At 44.0% G+C, this 18,033-nt stretch overlaps 1 protein-coding gene across 1 annotated transcript in view; it reads right to left on the reverse strand.

Moving 5' to 3' along the window:
- The window catches only part of LOC131096931 (protein spire homolog 1-like), a 39,305-nt gene that overhangs the window by 14,513 nt on the left and 6,759 nt on the right, over positions 1-18,033 (reverse strand). The window contains exons 7-14 of the mRNA XM_058045566.1: positions 16,580-16,648; positions 15,971-16,106; positions 15,407-15,531; positions 13,636-13,714; positions 12,941-13,089; positions 11,745-11,876; positions 10,354-10,418; positions 9,477-9,527 (exon numbers count right to left, since the gene is read on the reverse strand). Coding sequence (XP_057901549.1) covers positions 9,477-9,527; positions 10,354-10,418; positions 11,745-11,876; positions 12,941-13,089; positions 13,636-13,714; positions 15,407-15,531; positions 15,971-16,106; positions 16,580-16,648 — 806 coding nt within the window. The remainder of the gene's footprint in view (positions 1-9,476; positions 9,528-10,353; positions 10,419-11,744; positions 11,877-12,940; positions 13,090-13,635; positions 13,715-15,406; positions 15,532-15,970; positions 16,107-16,579; positions 16,649-18,033) is intronic.

Raw genomic sequence — 18,033 nt, forward strand, 5'->3', positions numbered from 1 at the left:
GTAAGCTGGCTGATTTAGATTTTATTGAAAGTAACAGTGCCAGCATATCAACAAAGCAACCTGGTCCTATGAGCTCACAAAATCCAAACTAAATTATTTACTTTCAAAGAAAGATTTGTTGTAAGTGTTTTCCTGGCCTTCTGAGTGTTAACAGATTATTTGTTCAATGGCAATTTCATGTGCATTGATAATTTTTGCTAATAATAATTTTACATTGCACTAGCAAATCATCAGAAATGCACTTGATAGTACATTAGCCTTCTCTTTCCTTGTGTATTTTTACTGGCAAAACTCATGTCTGAGTATTTATTTTCATTCATCTCAACATTGGTGATATACACAGAAGGACCAGGAGCTGCCCTAAAAGCTGCTATGTGCAGCATACTATATTACTATGAGTCCTCTCCTAATGTCAATCAGCATTAAAAACAGAGGGAGGCACAATGTTATCACAGATAACAGGAGCCTCATCAAATATTTTGTCCCACACTCCTGCCTTCCAGGCCACGTCCAGAGCACATGGCATAGCCCCTTCTGCTTCACCCTTAGCACCAGCTTGGTTCACTTTGCTGCCACGTGGTTCATGAGCTTTGATTCCTGTTGGGCCCCCATCCCCTCGGCAAGCATGCTCTCCCTGCGTGCCAGGAACAACAAGCACCTTCAGCCAAACCCCAGTTCAGCCAGGGAGAAGTAACAAATGCTTTCTCGTGGCAGAAGCAGTCCCATTGTCAGAAATCAGAAGAATCATTTCCTGGTTACAGTAGCCTTCAGATACATGGATCCAACTTCAACCCCCAAATAAAACAATGGGAGTGATATATTGGCTATTCTGTTTCGGTGACTGAGCACTTGAGAGCAGGAATGCAGCTCCCAGAGGCGCAACACAAGGACTTGAAGAGGTTGGCTGTATTTTCTTCCACTTAAAACTGGGAGAGGTGAATAGCTGGTGAAAGTGGGGAAGAGATTGATGGCTTTGGAAACTGCACGGCCCTCTCGCTATGTGGGACAGCTTTGGTACAGAGAGTCAGCTTCAAGCCTGACCTTGCCCTCCCTGACCTGTCAGTAACCTCAACCCTGACCTTGGAAGCACCATCCCTCTTCCCTGGGGAAGAAAAGTTTGGGGAACAGCGGGAAAATGTTAGTGGTGATCAGGTCAAGATTATTTTATTTTCCAGGAGAAGACAGCCTGTGAGGCATGCAGAAACTTGATGTCCTGCTCATGCTTTGGTATTCAAGGTGCAGGAACCTAGTGGTGCTCGCACAGCATTAGCTCTAAACGTGGTCTATCTTATTGCACTTCTCCATGGAGTGTCTTCCTGTCTGCTCTGCTGAATCCCAATCTTCATTTCATTTTAGATGCCGTCACAGCAGTCAGACCACATCCCTGATGGAATTTATTGAGTCTCTCCTTCTTCAAAAGTCATCAAGATTCAAACCAGGCTCTTTCCAGACCCAAATATTTCAGCAGCATGAGCCCCAAACCCATCTTGTAGCTCTCTGCTTCCCCTTGCAAGATCACCTCCTTCCCTGGAGCTGCCTTCCCGCTGCTTTCCCTTTCTCACAACCAGCCATCTTTCACCGTGCTGTGTCTATAAAACACTCAGTGCACACAGCAGCTGAGGGGGAGGGACCGAGGGGCTGGTGGAAGCCACTCAGATTTCACATTTATTTAACAGCCGTGGCTGTGCTTGTTTGATTTATCTTCACACATACGTTTGACAGATATGGTCTCATAAAAACTCCACAGAGTAAAAACAGCAGAAAGGCCTGCAGCCATACTGCGTCAGCATTCCGTCTGGCTCCAGCTCCAGAGCTAAGCGCAGATCAAGCTCACTGCAGCTGGCAGCACCCCCCACTTGGAAAACTTCTGAGTTTGCAATGCCTGAAATGCATAGTGCTTAAGTGTAGCTGGTCCTGAGTTTCCCAGGTGTCTGGGTAAAAAATGAAAAAGGTGATGATTTTCTCTTACCTTGAAAAATCATGCTGCATTTCACATAAATTGCTTTGTTCAAATCAGTTTACATTTAAGTGGCTAATCTCATCCTTTCCCCAAATCTGGTGGGATACAGCAGCATTCAGAATATCTTTAGAAAGTTGTAATTTTTACAGCACTTCCAAAAACACCTCTCCCAAATTGCAGCAGTTAAGGAGTAAGCTTGCTTCACCCTTTCCTCGCAAGCCCCTTATAAGCTTGCTGTCTGTATTACTCCCAACATTCACTTAAAAAAATGAGGTCTTATTAATGAGTCAGATTCATGCTGTTGTGGTTCTGACAAATACATTTTCACTGGAGTGGAATTGTAAAATCTGTGCACAAAGCAGCTACTATATAGCTTGGGATATAGGCTCCACAAAAGCACAACCCACTTCAACATATGCATATTTCACAGTGTTTTTTTAGAAGGGGAGCACACCTGAAGCTCTCATTCCCAGCATCAAGAGAGGCAAAGTGAAAAAGCTGTAAATAAAGTCCCTGGTGTGCTAACGTTGCTCAAAGGTAGGACTCCAGCTGATCCAGGTGGCGTTTTACTACACCTATAAATAACAGTGCGCCGCGTCTGGGAGCTGCAGCCCAGTCTGGAGAAGGAGCTCAGAGCCGAGAGAAAAAGGCCCTGTGTTCCAACCTGCTGCATGGTGGCCACTCCGTTTCTTTATATGTTACTCATACATATGAAATAAAGTTCTTAATGCTTGTCACACAGAGATAAGACAGATCTTGCTCTATTAACAAAAGCAAATGTGAAGGCACCTGTATCGGGCCCACAATTGTCTTGGCTGGTTAAAACCACTGGGTAAGATTAGTGGGAGAAATTGTGACTGCTTCTCTGTGAGCAAATATTTGTGGTTCCCTCTCTCATCAGGGATGATTTTTCTCAGCTATAGAAATGTCAGCTTTTCTGGTTTAGATAAGTAATTAAGGAGTATGCAACAAAGGTTTGGAAACCTCGTGTTTTCCTGACTATGGATAACCTGTTTTGGTTTATGGCTATCTCCTATACTGCTGATCCTCTTGGTGCTATATTCACCCAGCTTTAATGGTCACACTCCCCCACACTCCCATACATGCAGTTCAGTGCCTGGTAGAGAGTTATTTTTCAAAGGAGAGGACTTTCAGGCAGTGGTTCCCTCTCTCTTTTGGGACAGTTTTCCCCAGCTATGGAAATGCCATCTTTTCTGTTTTCAGCAAAAAAAAAAAATTGCAGACATGCTGCCTCCAGGACACACTTGCCACCTTTCCTGTTTTCCAACAGTACTAGTCCAAGGGCCAGATATTGCTCATCATGGCCTGACATGTTCTGTCCCTCTAACGCTGTTGCTAGCAGATGAAAAATGTAATTCACCTTCATTAGTAACTTCAGGGGACCCAGCCCCAGGGCCAACTTCAGGCTTCTTTCTTGAGTCTAAACCATTTGAAAGAGATCACTTGTGGACTATGTGTTAATTATAATGCCTGTTGTCGTACATATTGTTACACTTGGGCAGCGTCTGGGCTTGGATACTCAAACCTTATCATAGAACCATAGAATTGTAAAGGTTCTCTGAGATCATCGAGTCCAACCATTAACCCAGCACCACCATCTTCATCACTAAACCATGACCTCAAATGCCACATCCACAGGGCTTTTGAACACTTCCAGGGATGGTGATTCTGCCCCTTCCCTGGGCAGCCCATTCCAGGGCTAAACAATCCTTTCAGTGAAGAAATTTTTTTCCTCATCTGAACCTCTCCTGGTGATTTCCTCATGTCCTGTTACTTGCTACCTCAGAGAGGAGACTGATCCCCATCTGGCTACAGACTCCTTTCTGGCAGCTGTGAAAAGTGATAAGATCTCTGAGCCTTCTTTTTTCTCGGCTAAATATCCCCAGGTTTCTTAGCTGCTCCTCATAAGAATTGTGCTCCAGACCCTTGTGACAAACCGACAGCAAAGGCCCATGGTCTGACATGATTCCTTTCAGAAACAGGCCAGCTTTGGCCAGAGGCAGGGCAAGACAAACTGCCTCAGAAAGCTGCAGGCAACATGGAAGTGCAGGTCCCTGGATCACACAAAATGAAATACCCACATATGAGGCTTGGCTATCTCAAGGGGGACCATATCTGCTGCATAGAAAATGAGGGCACCCTCACACTGATGGCATAGCCACCAATATGCAGCATTTCTACCCCTTCTTTTTTATCGTGTGTAGCTACAGAGCCACAAGGAAGGTACTGACAAGCGGTCAAGGAATTCAGCTGCTGGTTTGCTATAGAGGACTTGGGAGCTGGAGGGCGAAAGTGATGCATGGAAATTAAGTTAATTTTAAACCGCAGGCAAGAGAAGAGACTTGCTAGCAGTTACTTAAGAGAAGCTGCTGACTGTTTAAATACCATTAAGAAGATTAATGTCAGCCCACAGAACCACTGAAAAATTAGGGCTGAAAGGAACCTTGAAAGGTCAGACCAGTCCATTCCACTAACCCAAGCAGGATCACCTAAACCTCGGACATCCCTGACAGATGTTGCTTAATTTTATCTTAAAGTTCTCCACTCCCTAGGCAGTCTATTCTTTATTATCCCTGTCATTAGAAAGTTTTTCCTAACATCTAAATTGAGCCTTTCCTGCTGTGACTTAAGCCTTCTTTTTTCTTTTTTTTTCTCTCCCCTTCTCCATCATACACAAGGAGCAATGATTATGCCTTTTTATGTGCTTAAAGACTTCAGTTCTCTCCTCCTTTGGGTTAGAGAATTTTGGTTCTTTCAGGCTTCCCTGGTAGGTAATGGGTTCTCCATTTCCGCTTACTCCCTTACTCTCTGCTGGGCTGGATCCAATTATTCCACATCTTCCCTTAGCTTATTTTCCATCCCCTCAACACCATGACATAGCTGACTTACATTCAGCTTTTAATCCTTTTCCTGAAGAATTGCTGCTTAACCCATCACTCCCTCCTCTGTACTCTGGGAGTTCATATTATTGCTCAAGTGTACAACTTTCCACTTCTCCTTATTCAACTGCCTTCTGTTTCTTCCAGACCATTTCTGCAATTTGCCCACACAGTTTTAAACTCTAATCCTGCTCAACACTACCTCTACAGTTTTATTTCATGTGTAAAATGGAAGCCTATATGTTTATCCTTTATAACAAAACATAACCAAAAAATTAAGCCAAACTGAACCAGATGTAGGGTGAAAACCCTCTCAAAGGCAGCTTTAACCTAGACAAGAAAGTGCTGGCAGCAGTGCCCTGGGTGAGCTTATTCAAGCAGGTTTGTACCAAGTGACCTCAGCCACTCCGCATAAGGCTTCCCCTCCAGATGTTCCACCATCCTCCTTTGGAAATGTTTAAGGCCAGACTGGATAGGGCTTGGAGCAACCTGTTCGAGTAGAAGGTGTCCCTGTCCATGGCAGAGGGTTGGAATGAGATGTTCTTTAAGGTCCCTTCAAACCCAAGCCATTCTGTGATTCTACTAGAGCACGTTTCCCCAGCTGGCTTCAAACAGCAAACACCGAACTACTCTGACAGGCACACAAAGTTACTGCAGTCAGGCTCTTCCACCTCTCCCCTGCGCCTAAAATCTCCTTTTTGTGGTGCTGCGTCTCTGTCCCAGCTTCCTCTGACCCGCACACCCTCACCTTCCCCACGGCTGTCACCCAGGCCCTGTGTGCCAGCAGGACCTTGCCCAGCTTGGGAAAGTGCCGTGGGAAGGACAAAATTAAATAAAAATAAATGAGGACGGTAAAACCGGTGTTATTTTAGAGGTAAATCCCTGTTATTTTTGAGGCAGCCCTGTTTTGCCGCCCCGGCCCCGGGCGGCGCGGCCCGCGGCTGCCCCCTGGCGGACGGGAGGTGTCCCGGCTCACATGGGCCCCGATGGCACCCGGGCACGGGGACAGAGATGCCACTGCCACTGTCCCGCTGCCACTGCAACCGCTGGCGTTGAGAGGAATGATGGGAACAGGGGCTATCCCACCAGCGTGCTAGATCAGGAAAGGTCAGGCTGCTCCTTAGCAGAAACTCCCCAACTCACCTTTGCCTGTTTGTTCGCAAGGGAGGGCATTTAATCACCCCTGTCACTAAGTAGGGAAAGGCAGTGAACCAAGCCCATGTGACCCCACAACAGATGTGCAAGAGACAGAACCAAGAACTACCTTTGCTCCACAGGTGAACTCAAGTTTACCTCAATGCCTTAGGGACACCTTCTCTCCCTGCTGCACGCAGGCTCTGAGCAGCATGTTGGCCTTCCACATTACCCAAAGCAGGCTGATCTCAGCTCATTTCTACTCTCTCTAAACTACCCCAGTCAGCAAGCATCTCTAAGCACCTCATGCCCCTGGCCCCATGCTGTGCCCATCATGCCAGCAAGCGCACCTGTGTCTTGGCTGCCATTCCCTGCAGCCTGCAGGGAGCCCACCTGCCTGATAAGGATGTGCCTCCCAGCAGCACCAGCCATTGGCACATACAGGAGGGGACCTGGGCAGGCAGGCTGAACCCCTCCTAATTGAATGAAGGAAGAGGAACACTTGAGCTCAAGGAAGCTCAGGCTCCAGCTTCCCCACATTCATTTACTTGCAGAGCTTGCCTAAACCTGCAAGGAGGCATCAGCTTACAGACAGGCAGCTGGAAGGAAGCAGAGTCAGGCCAGTGCAAGTCAGCTGGAGGTATTGACCCTTCTGGCAGTTTGGATGCAAATTTTGGGCTCAGCTTAAACATGTCTTTCTTCCCCTCTCCTCTATCTAGAACTGGCCCTTGCCAGCCATTATTTTCTTCGGCATGACTCATTCCAGCTACAATCCATTCAACACTGACTATCCAGGCCCTGCAAAACTCACCAAGGTAAACTCCATCAGGCCCTTCCATACAGGCAATTCCTGGGGATAAATAAATCTACTGTGCAATCTTTCATGTTTTGTTTTAAACACACACAAAAATCTATGGAATATTGCAATAGTCCAGTTTATTCCAGGGCAAAGGCTTAAGGCCAAGACAATGAGCAAGAATCTCTCAAGTACAACTGTCTGCCCTTCAGGTGATAACAGCATTGAAAGGTATTTCTGTGAGATGCACAGAAAGGTCTGGTGCCAAAGCACAATAATGCACAGAAAAAAAAAAAAAATCAAAACAAGCTTCCTGATGCAAGTGGACAGAACAGCTATCACTGTCATTTTACATGTACCAAAGCTATGAGCTTTAAGTGCTATGAGTAGTAAGGAAGGAGTGTATGCAAAATGCAGGGTGAAGTGATCATATTAACTGAGAGCTCCACTTTACAAGCTTCTCACATATGGGTTTTTTTTGGTAAAACTTTCCCTGTGCTCAGTACATTGGATGAAGTCTGCTCAGCAATGAATGCAAAAAGTGCCACAGAACAATGACAGCTGCAGGTGCAAAGAAAGAAATGCTAGAAGCATGATAATGCTTCAACATTTATTTTCCCCAAGACACAGAAAGAATTACAACATTTCTAAAGCTTTGTGGGTTTTAGAATACTTCACAATACAGAAATGCTAACTGTGCTTCCTGCTTAGACTAACCAGCAGGGAGGTCTTTCATTCAGTCCTTTATGTCAGTAGGTGCATAAAGCTGTTTCATTTATTTCAGGTACGTAAGGAGTGACAGGAGAAATGTATTGTAGAATCATTCCAGTTTGGTTCAAGCCCAGGAAAATCTCCTTAGATGGATGCTGTGCTGTTGACTAGAAGTCACATTCAAGAAGTATTGCTCACACCATGTACAGATGTCTGCAGTCAGCCAGTTTGCCATGGTCCTTGTGTAACAGCACAGGGGCTGTGCCAGGCCACGAGGCTCCAAAACAACAGGTACACTGGAGGGGCAGAGAAAAACAAAAGCAAGAAAGCTGACCCAGGTTTCTGTTAGAGGGCATGGTGCTCTTCCATCCTTCTGTCAGGCTGCTAAGTGATTTAGCCAAATGCATAGGTTCAAAACAGCCATCAGCACCACTTAGGAAAGAAGTTAAAAACCACCAGAACAGCTGACAGCTTCTCTCTATGGACAGCGTGTCAGCCAAAGGGCTAATGGATATCTGTGTCTGGTCCAAGGTTATGGCTGCATCCTTATGCAGTAGGATTTATTTTTGCCATCCTGCAGTATGACAGTAATGCAGTCTTAGGCCTCTTTTGCAGCACTTGCATTACAACACAGACCAAACCACTGCCTGCCCCATGCAGTTAACTTCAGCAATGAATACTACTCCTGATTTTTGGCAACTGAAGCATCAGCCTTAGAACCAGAAACAATTGTGTCTTTATTCTGGCTACATTAAAGAATGGTTTCACAGGAAGAAAAAGAAGGTACCAGTTTTCCCAATAGAAGATTTAACTGCTTTGGAAAGAAGAAAACATAAATGTTCTCAGTCCTGTATATTGCACTTATATGCATGTTGTCTTTATCATCCAGAACTGTCAAGAACTTTTTGAAATAATTAATTTTCAGGGAACAAAAAGGAAAGGGTCTGTATATACATGGAGGAACTGAGAAACCATTTGTGGCATCATTGTTCAGTCAGTTACACCTGAGCCACACTTAGAGTATTTCACATCTAGGTAGAAAGGGGCTAATTCTGGGTTGTAGTGACAGACCTTCAGCTGTGGGGGATAGAACATGATGAGGTCTGGAAATTCTCACACTATGAAGCTATTGCAAGGAACCTTTTATGTCTGGGCATAAAACACTTCTAGACACTTCTAAATCCATGTCATAAACCTGATAGTTAAAACAGAAAAGGCATTTCAGCGCACCTACACTTCCTTCCTTTGGGTCATCTAAAATAAACAACACTTCCAGAGAACTGTGAACTAGTTAGACCAGTGGCTAAAACCAGCCATTCAACAGAGCATTCTGCTGACCAGCCCAATATTACATACTGCTGTCTGCATGTTTGCAGTTTTGTATAAGTAAATGGTGACATCTTTCAAGGTAAAAATAGAACAACCCTGTCCCAGCTTACCCAAAATACTGCCGCTGCTCTATTTCATGTAGCAACTTGGATCTCTTCTGTTCCTGAGTAGCTGGATCCTCCTCTCCAGACAGTCTCAAAAATTTTAGGAAATGAAGTGGGAGATGTACACATGTTCTGAAGGGCATGGACATCTGGAATCACAACACAAGTCACCTGAGTTTTCAGGGAAACACATCCTCCTCCTCCTCCTTATCAGGACAATTTGCATGCCATGCAATTGATTTATTGGAGCACTTAAAAGGTAGACATTAATGCAGTGAACTTTCTGACCCATGTATAAACAGAGCCCAGTGTAATCCAAACCACTTTACACAGGATGAAAGAAAGAAGAACTAGAATTGTTTTAGCTGAATATGACAAGAGATATCTGTGTCACCCTGGTTACTTTTACATGTCATACTATTTCCTCTTCTATTTTCTTAGAAACTAACTGGAGGGTAGATTTGAGCTATCAGTGGGATGAAGGAAAGCTTCTTATGACTAGGTGAGGAGGAGGGAAAGCAGAAAATGTAAAAATCCCATACACTGTTGTAAAGACTAGACTTGCCTTAATGCAGCAGTCACAGCAGACAACCCTGAAAGACAAAAATCTCCAGCATTATCATTTGAGTAAAGCTCAGCAGCTACCAATATTGCAGCTACAAAGTAGCTAATTCCAAAGTAAGTCTGAATCCATTATTGTGGCAGAACCACTCGATGGCAAAGTGAAGCAGCTGAGAACTCCACTATTCAGTTTGCCAGCTTTCCTATTTCTGGTAGTTTAAATAATTTGAAATGTATCAACATTCATAGCTTCAAGGCTTTATCTGCAAATGCTCATTACACTTCACCCACCAGACAGTTGCTCAATTTCCAGTGGTTGTTTACTTGCTGCTTATAATCAATTCAGTGCTTCACAACTGCTTCAAATAGATTTAAGTGAGCCTTAATGAGCCTGAAGTTCCTCTCTCACTCTCCCATGAACAGAAAGCCTCTGACAAATAAGTGGATACAAGTAGGCTCAACTCCTTTCCCAGTCACAAGGTCTGGAGTTCTCTTTTTCAGTCCTTAATAGAAGATTCTGGTGTAGACCCTGTCTCAGAACCTCTTCAAGCCCTGGGCTGAAGTTAGAGCAAACCTTCAGAAGGTGATCTCAGAGAAACTAATTTCATACTGGCACAGGAAATCTGGCTATTGCTGAGTTAACACTAAGAGTTAAAACTGAGATACTACTTCAGAGACAAGATTTTCCACATCCTCCCCAGCTGTAGACACTTTAGCCTGGCTTGTGCAGTAAGGCAAAGCTGAAGGGCTCAGCAACCTGGTCCTATCCAGTAGTACAGCCAGTGACTACTGAGAATTCTCAGCCTGTTCTTTCACTTTTTCCCTCCCTCCTCATTCAGTCCTTTTGTACCAGCTCACCTGCTGCAGAGGTAACATTTGTAAGGCCACTTAAGAAACATCTGCTTATGGCAGCTGAAACAAATCTGTGGAAAAGAAAGTTATTTGTGAAAGCAAATGGGAAGCATCTTTGTACCAACACTATCCCACTGCCTGCCAAAAAGCAAGCACATAAACAAACCTTCTAAAGGCTTTAGATTCATATACAATAACAGAGGTCCAATAAAGGATAGCAAAGACACAGGACTTAAAAGCTAAAAAGGCAAAAAAAATTCTCACTTGTAGGCCAGTGTTTTTATAATGCAGAGGTTTGGGGCAGCTGCCAGGCAACAGGAGTTTAAAAAAAGGCTCTTGAGCAAACAATAGCTGTATTGTGCAAGAGTGTAACAGTAGCTAGTTAAGAGAGAAGGAAGAAGAGAGACATTCTTTGAGGTAGACTGCAGCAATCCCAAAGAGATTAAATCAGGGCAAATTTGAATTCAATCCTGAAGCAAAAAATGAGTCATAAGGAAGCTGATGAGTCGCTTGAACTTTATAAAAAAGAGCACATTCATACACAGCTGGCAGTCAGAAGTGATATTATCTTGAGAAGCAGAACTTGAGAAAGCTAAAAAACCAGCAGTGGGTAAGAAAGCCATTTTAGAATAGTCAGAGCAGGCAAGTTAAAGCAGGGTCAGTAAGAAGAGAAGAAAACAAGGATTCAGTCTCAGGAGCATCAGATAGCTTGTGCAAGTAGCATGGCTCTGCTAGTAGAACCTTTGACTCTGTCCATACTGCTAAATAAATGAGGGCAAAAAAGTGACCCAAAAGCCAAGAGGCACAGGCTTCTCACATCTGTGTTGCAAAGGGCCTGTACTCAGGACGTCTGCTCAGGAGGAGTGGTTGCCTCACTCCCTCTAAAGGAGAGTCAGGGATAAGGCAGAAGTTGATAAATGCAAACCACCAACAGTCCTGAGCTATACAGCTCCTTCCCTGTCCCCCTCATTTCCCCTACCTTCATGTCCACTTGGCAAGGTGGTTTGAGTCAGCACAACTCTGGTGTGGGAGCCTGAGTCAAGCACCTTTGTTTCACTGTTTAGGAGTACCAAATTGCAGCTATTTAGTTTGGGATTTTGGAGCTGATCAGTAGTCATGGCAGTCAGCTCTGCTTGCATGGAAATCAGACAAGAAGCAACAAGCAAAGGCTGGGCTAGGCTACTTTCTAGGCAATTTATACAGCTTAAACTAGATTAGAAGCCATCACTGCAGAAATACTAAAAAAGTTTTCCAGCCCAGGGCCAAACTCAGATCAGCTGTTATGAAGAGGATAAGCTGAGGCAGAGGGTGCCTCTGCAGTTCAGCACAGAGGGCCATGAAACCAGCCAGCTTTTGAAAAGGCAAGGGCAGCACCAAGAGAAGGAGGAGAAACGTACCTTTGCTCTTGGCAAGACACCATCACCACCTCCTCGGAAGAGGCCTCGCTCTTCAAGCACCATCATTGCACATCTGGTTCCAAGCAGCTCAGCAATGGTTGGTGATGGCCACTTGGTAGGAAAGGGACAGCCCTATTGAACGACAGAAGTTAAACATCAGATGAAGTTGAAGAAAGCAGCTACTTGGGGAGGTCATCTCAAAACTGGGTCTCAAAGAATCAGGAACATTTTTGTCCAAAACCCTGTTTTGCTTGTGTTGGGGAGTATCAGGTGACTGACAATACCAGCAGACAAACTACTACGGGCAGGTTGCTACAGTTTTCAAGCAGATTCCAGAACACACGCCGCCCTGGCCTCTCCTGGATACAAAATTGCTTTCCACAGCACAACACTCTCTTGCCCTTCTCTTTGCCAAGACCTGTTGGTGCCATACAAATGGAAGCTGTAGGCTTGTGGTCAGCCAGGAGACAGTTGTGCTTTAATCCCCAACACACCTGCATCCCCCACCACACTGCTGAACAAAGAGGCATCAGGGAGGTCAGTTAGAGACTTGCCAAGGTGGGGCAAGGAGGGGTGCAGAAGGAAAGAAAGAGACAAGGGCACAACATACCATACCAACATACTATATCAGAGCAGAACAGGGTGAAGCCATAATTCAGAGGGTTGCATGGAAGCACCATGCAACTCCAGTATTTCTCCCACAACCATCATTCAGAGCCTGATAACTTCAGTTCTACATATATTATACATTTAAAAGTCACTAATGCTGTGCTATCCACATTTTGTTAATTACTTATTGCCCCTTACTGCGTCTTAAAAGATACTTGTGAGCATATCAGAATCTAGAGAAAAGAAGTGGACATGAAGAAACCAGGATAGTTCCACTCTCAATTACAGTTTGCTTGAGGAAGCCTTGGTGGACACTTTCAAATATGGCATGGTATTTCCCTCTTCTTGTATGAGAAACAACTTTATTTCACATCATTAAAAGGGGGAAGCCACCACAAGGACACTGCAGCATCCAGTCTTCGCTTAAGATGTCTCCAAGGAGAGAATAGCATACCAACTTCAGATGGATATATCATATGTTCCAAGACAAAAACCACAGACCATGCTTACTGCCTTCATGAGGATCAAGGTGCAAGTCATTACCAGATACATCAGACCAGGGTTGCTTGCTGACATGTTGGACTTACAAGCTCCTTGCTTTGAAGGCCTCTCTCTAAAGATTTGGACCTTCCTCTGTAAGGAGGCAGCTGCCTTTGGCTAGTGCTCAGGAAACACTTGGGCTTAATGTCTCCTGGTAGGGGTGAACTCATGGGAGGAGTGCAATTTGCAGCAAGACCTGGGTAGGAAGAGAAATTTTAGGGTACAGAAAACCCATTATCAGTTTCTAAGTATTCACCCTGGGGCTGGACAGTCAAAAGCACAACACTGCCTTCTGAAGGTAGCACAGCATACAGCTCTCCCCCTCCAACCCATCTGCTCAGATCACATAAAAAGCAGAGGTTACAGTAATTATGCTTGTCAGTAGTAACTGATGAGGCTTCATTAGCACCATTTAGTTTAATAAAATGAAGTGCTGCACTTTCTACTTGAATATTCAAACCACTAATTTAGCTTTTACTGCAAATTCCAAGTCAGGCCTTTGGGGACATGCAATCATTGTTTTGAAGCTGCAGGAGCTACACAAGCTTCAGTCAACTGCAGAGAAATTATCTTCTAAGGGCACCTCCCCAGACTCTTTATTTAGTATTAGAGCTTGTCCTGCAAAGTATCTTCAGGTGATAATGAAGTATATATTGAGCCCAGCCAAAGGGTTTGGGAGCCCATCAGGCCACTGGCTGTACTCTGTCACCTGGTTTAGCTGTGCAGCCAGAAGTGCACTGACCTGGGCTGATACTCCTGGATACTCCTGATGGCCTGGTGGAGGAAAGGCAGGTGCTGGCAGGCAGCTTGGGAGTGGTTTCCTGTAGACCAGAGGACAGGATGTTCATAATCTGCATGTAAGAGACACCAAGGCCACTTCATCAGAAGTACTGCTGCCTAACAAAACCCAGGAAACCCATGACTGATCAGAAATATTCAAAGTTCTGTCAGAAGTGGAGGAAAGTGAAAAATCAGTGGGGTATATTTACAAACTCTGTTTCTTCTTGGAATATAAAGTTAATTCCCCTGCACTCCACAGCTAGGAAATTCCAGCTAAGCTAGTGAAGTTTCCAATTCACCTGTTTCTCTCTCTTGCCCAACTCCAGCAGTGGATACTAGTACCAAAGTGGCATCTGTTCAGGAGCCAACTTGGCATAATCATCCCCACACAACCCATGGAATACATCAGAACCATTTTCTTGGCTTCAGCTCACACACAGCAATATTGGAGAACAGTTCAAGAGACTGTGACTAATCCAACTCATGAATTCAACTCAAACTCAATGCTTTATCTCAACAGCATTGTTTCTACCTTGTCTAGAAAAGCAAAAAAAACCCTCAAATTTTATTATATTAGTGTCTACATGGAAGTCCTTTTAGTTCAGCAGTAATATATGTCAACCACAATGCTGAACATTCCTCCAGGTAGCTCAGACTGGGCAAGTAAAGCTAAGATTTTCTGCTTTTATTATCTGTTTAAAACAGATTATCTGTTTAAAACAGATTATCTGTTTTCCTCAGTTAGGCAACTGCATTTCATGCAGAAATATTTACAGAAAACAGATTCCTGTTTGTATGCCAGAGCATCTGTGCCAGACATGATGTGTTATGGCTTAAGTTCTGTTCCACAGAATTTCGGAATATGCTCAGACTGAATCCCAGAACCAAGCAGTCAAGCTTTTCATGACAGAGCCAGGAGTTAACCATAATACACAGTCCTTTGGTTCTTTTACTCAAGAACAGTGATCCCAAAATAACTCCACAGACAAACAAGTGGGAATTCACCCATCAAGTTCCTTCCTCAAAATACATCAGTAAGTTTTCTTTTCATGAGCTCATATACCACATGAAATCAAAATACGTCAATACATCTAGCATCAAATGCCTCACTGTGAGGTAAGAGTAGGAATATTCTGGTCCACATTGGCCAGACTCCCCTGCCATTATAACTTCTGCAGGATCTAGTTTTAAGAGACCAGAGCAGATGTCAGTTCTGTAGAATTATAGAATATCCTGAGTTGGGACCCACAAGGATTACCAAAGTCCAACACTTGCCCCTGCACAGGACCATCCCAAGAGTCGCACCATGTGCCTGAGAGCATTGTGCAAATGCCTCTTGAATTCTGCAGGCTTGGTGCTGTGACCACCTTTCTGGGAAGATAGTTCCAGTGCCCAACCACCCTGCAGGTGAAAAACCTTTTCCTAATAACTAATTTAAACCTCCCCTGACTCAGTTTCAGGCCATTCCCTTGCATGCTGTCACTGGTCAGAGAGAAGAGATCAGTACCTATAGGCTGCAGTCATGCCACAAACAGAAGTGTTTGAGAATGAAATGAGCTTCTGTAGAGGAAAGGACTTCAGTGAACCCAGTAGTACCACATTTGTTCACTTCTGAGACAAGATTTCCTACACCAGGATTTGTTCCTGCCCTTCCAGGCAGGCTATGTATATGCTTGCAGCTCTAATTCCTGAAGTAGGCATGTCTCTCTATAGTCCTTCCACTAAAGCCTTACCTGAGCTCCTGCTCCCAGCTGTTGCATTTTAGTGTTGGCAATTTCAAACTCAGTAGTGGCATCTTGGAGATGTAAGAAATTGTCACTTGGAGAGTTCAAGGCAGTATTTGATGCCACAAGCATTTCTGCAGCGAGAGGGAGAACAAAAAACCCATACCCACAGACTACATGAGATAGATCTGGGACAAGAAAATGACAAATTTGGAACACATTGGAATTTAAGATTTAACCAGGCTTTGTCCTGGTAGCTACATAATCTTTTATTCTTAGGTGATGGTCAAAGTCCTGTAATCTCATTTAGTTGACAGAGAAATGTGGACATCCATAAAAAAAGAGCAAGTTGAAATATCTTTTGAGTCTTATTAAGCCACAAACAGATTTTTTTAGAAATAACTATTCTCATGCCATACCACCTCTATCACACAACATTTGTATTTCTCACCACCTGTCACATTACAAATGCTATTGAAAAGATAAGTGGGATTTAATTTCCAAGGTCATCTATTATTTTTAGCCAATGCAGACTTCACTTGCTTGCTTGCCAGGTCACTCTATAGCAGGTACCTTTGGACCTGCTCCTCTTTTCCTGTGCTTCTGCTGCTGCTGCCCAAGGCTTCGGTGGTTGTTTTACTTCTGCCATGAGCTGTTCATGCCACCTGAGCTCCTGTGGCACACACTGTTCCAGCTTCACCTTCAACATCTGCAGGCAAAGCACAGCACCACAAAGAGCCATTGGACAGAGCAAGGAGACCAGTGGTGACAGAACAACTGCATCAGCAATGGCCCCATTTTACAAGTGCTTGTCACCCAAGAGGGCACTGGGCCCTGCACATGAGACAGCCTTCAGCACTATGCATAGTGGAATACCTTAGCGACTCTCAAATTTGAAATCAAGAACTCCAGGAGCTTTTTGAAGACCAAAAAATGTTGCAAATTAAGGAAGCAGTAGAGTAAGTAAGAAGATTGATCATCTTCTACAAAGATGTCAGCTCTCGTTTTTCTAGTACCATGTTTGGCAGGAGGGTCAATTCAAAAGTTAAGTATGGTTAAGATAACCCCCTCCCAAATACAAACCAGTAGATGAAGTATTAGCTTTATATTGCTTCAAAATGTCTTGTTACCTCCAGAATTACCTTGTTTTGCTATCATCAGATGCAGCACCAGGTCACCTACCAGCTCTTGGTGAGGCTTGAGAGAAGCTACATCAGCTTTGGGGGTCCTGTGTTTTTGCTTGATGGTCACCTGAAAGAGCAGAAGTGATGCTTAGGAAATAGCTCTTTGTCTGCTCCTTATACACTCTGCAATTCAGTGGCACAGTGAATGATACAAGTCAGGATTTGGGAACAGGGGAGATGGGGAAGGCACTAAAAAACAAAACAAAACTAGCGCCAAACAAACAAAAATCCCCCCAAAACAACAAAAAAACCCCACCTTAAAAAAACAAACAAAACCATAAACACCAAATAAATACAAAACAAACAAACAACCCCCCAAAACAAAAACAAGGAGTTGGGAAGTGTGGAATAATGATGTTTCCTCATATGGGGTTTTGGTAGGGAAAGAGTTGCCCGCGGCAGATCAGAGGCAATCAGAAATACTGCACAGCCCTTAGAGGCTTGCACAAGGAGCACAAAGCCTTCTACCCTCAACTGCTCTGAGAAGCAGCTGGAAAACACTGCATTCAGATAGATATTAGTGTCAGGAGTGATCCCAACAAGCACCATGGTCACGTCAAATTCATCAGTAAAAGCTCAAGTCCAGGAAGGAGAGCAATTGAACGGGTTAACAAGGCTGTAACAGGAACTGTAGCAGCAGGCAGTTGTATGCCTAAGCCAGAGTCCTAGAGACTGGCTTACCGTCTGACATAAACTAGGAACAATAGCAAGACAGAATTGCAGGGCAGATATTCATGTGAAGCATCAAGCCCTGTGCTTGCTGCGTAGGGGAGAACTAACAAAAAAGTCAATTGCACATGCATGTCTTTAGCTGCCTTGTTCACTAATTCGTATTTTGAGGCTATGCCATTTTCTTTCACTTGTGTGTACAACTTCAGAACACGTGGGAGTGCAGGTAGAACAACACTTCAGCTCCCCACAGTAGCTCTGCTTTCATTCATTTGCAAATTAGACCACTGTTTGCTAGAGAAGCTTTAAAATAGCTTTGCAGATGGGGAAATCCTCGTTTAAGAGCCTTCACAAAGACTTGAGCAGTAGCACTCTGCTTTTTTTCAGCATTTCTGCCTACTACTCTTCAAACATATTTGTGCTTCTCGTGGACCAAAGAAAAAGTTACTAAAAAGAAAAAAAGGGAAAGAAAAATAAAAAAAATAAAAAAAAAAAAAAAAAAAAAGGAAAATCAAGACCCAGATCATCCTGCCACCTTGAGTTACGGTGGTGTACTGCACAGTGCATTGATACATAGTACATTGCAAGGAATACAAGCTAGTTATGATGCACTCTCTCCTTACCAATACTATTTATTTACATATCCATCAAGATACCATTTGCAAACACATGACATAGCATTACCTGGAGGCTGGTAAGAGCTGGGATTTTATAGAGGTGCATGGTTTAGCTGAAGCTTTTAAACCTGCTACACTCTAGGAGCACCAACAAAGAGGAAAAAAA

This window comes from Melospiza georgiana, chromosome 2 (genome assembly GCF_028018845.1).
Source record: "Melospiza georgiana isolate bMelGeo1 chromosome 2, bMelGeo1.pri, whole genome shotgun sequence".
NCBI classification, from domain to species: Eukaryota; Metazoa; Chordata; class Aves; order Passeriformes; family Passerellidae; genus Melospiza; species Melospiza georgiana.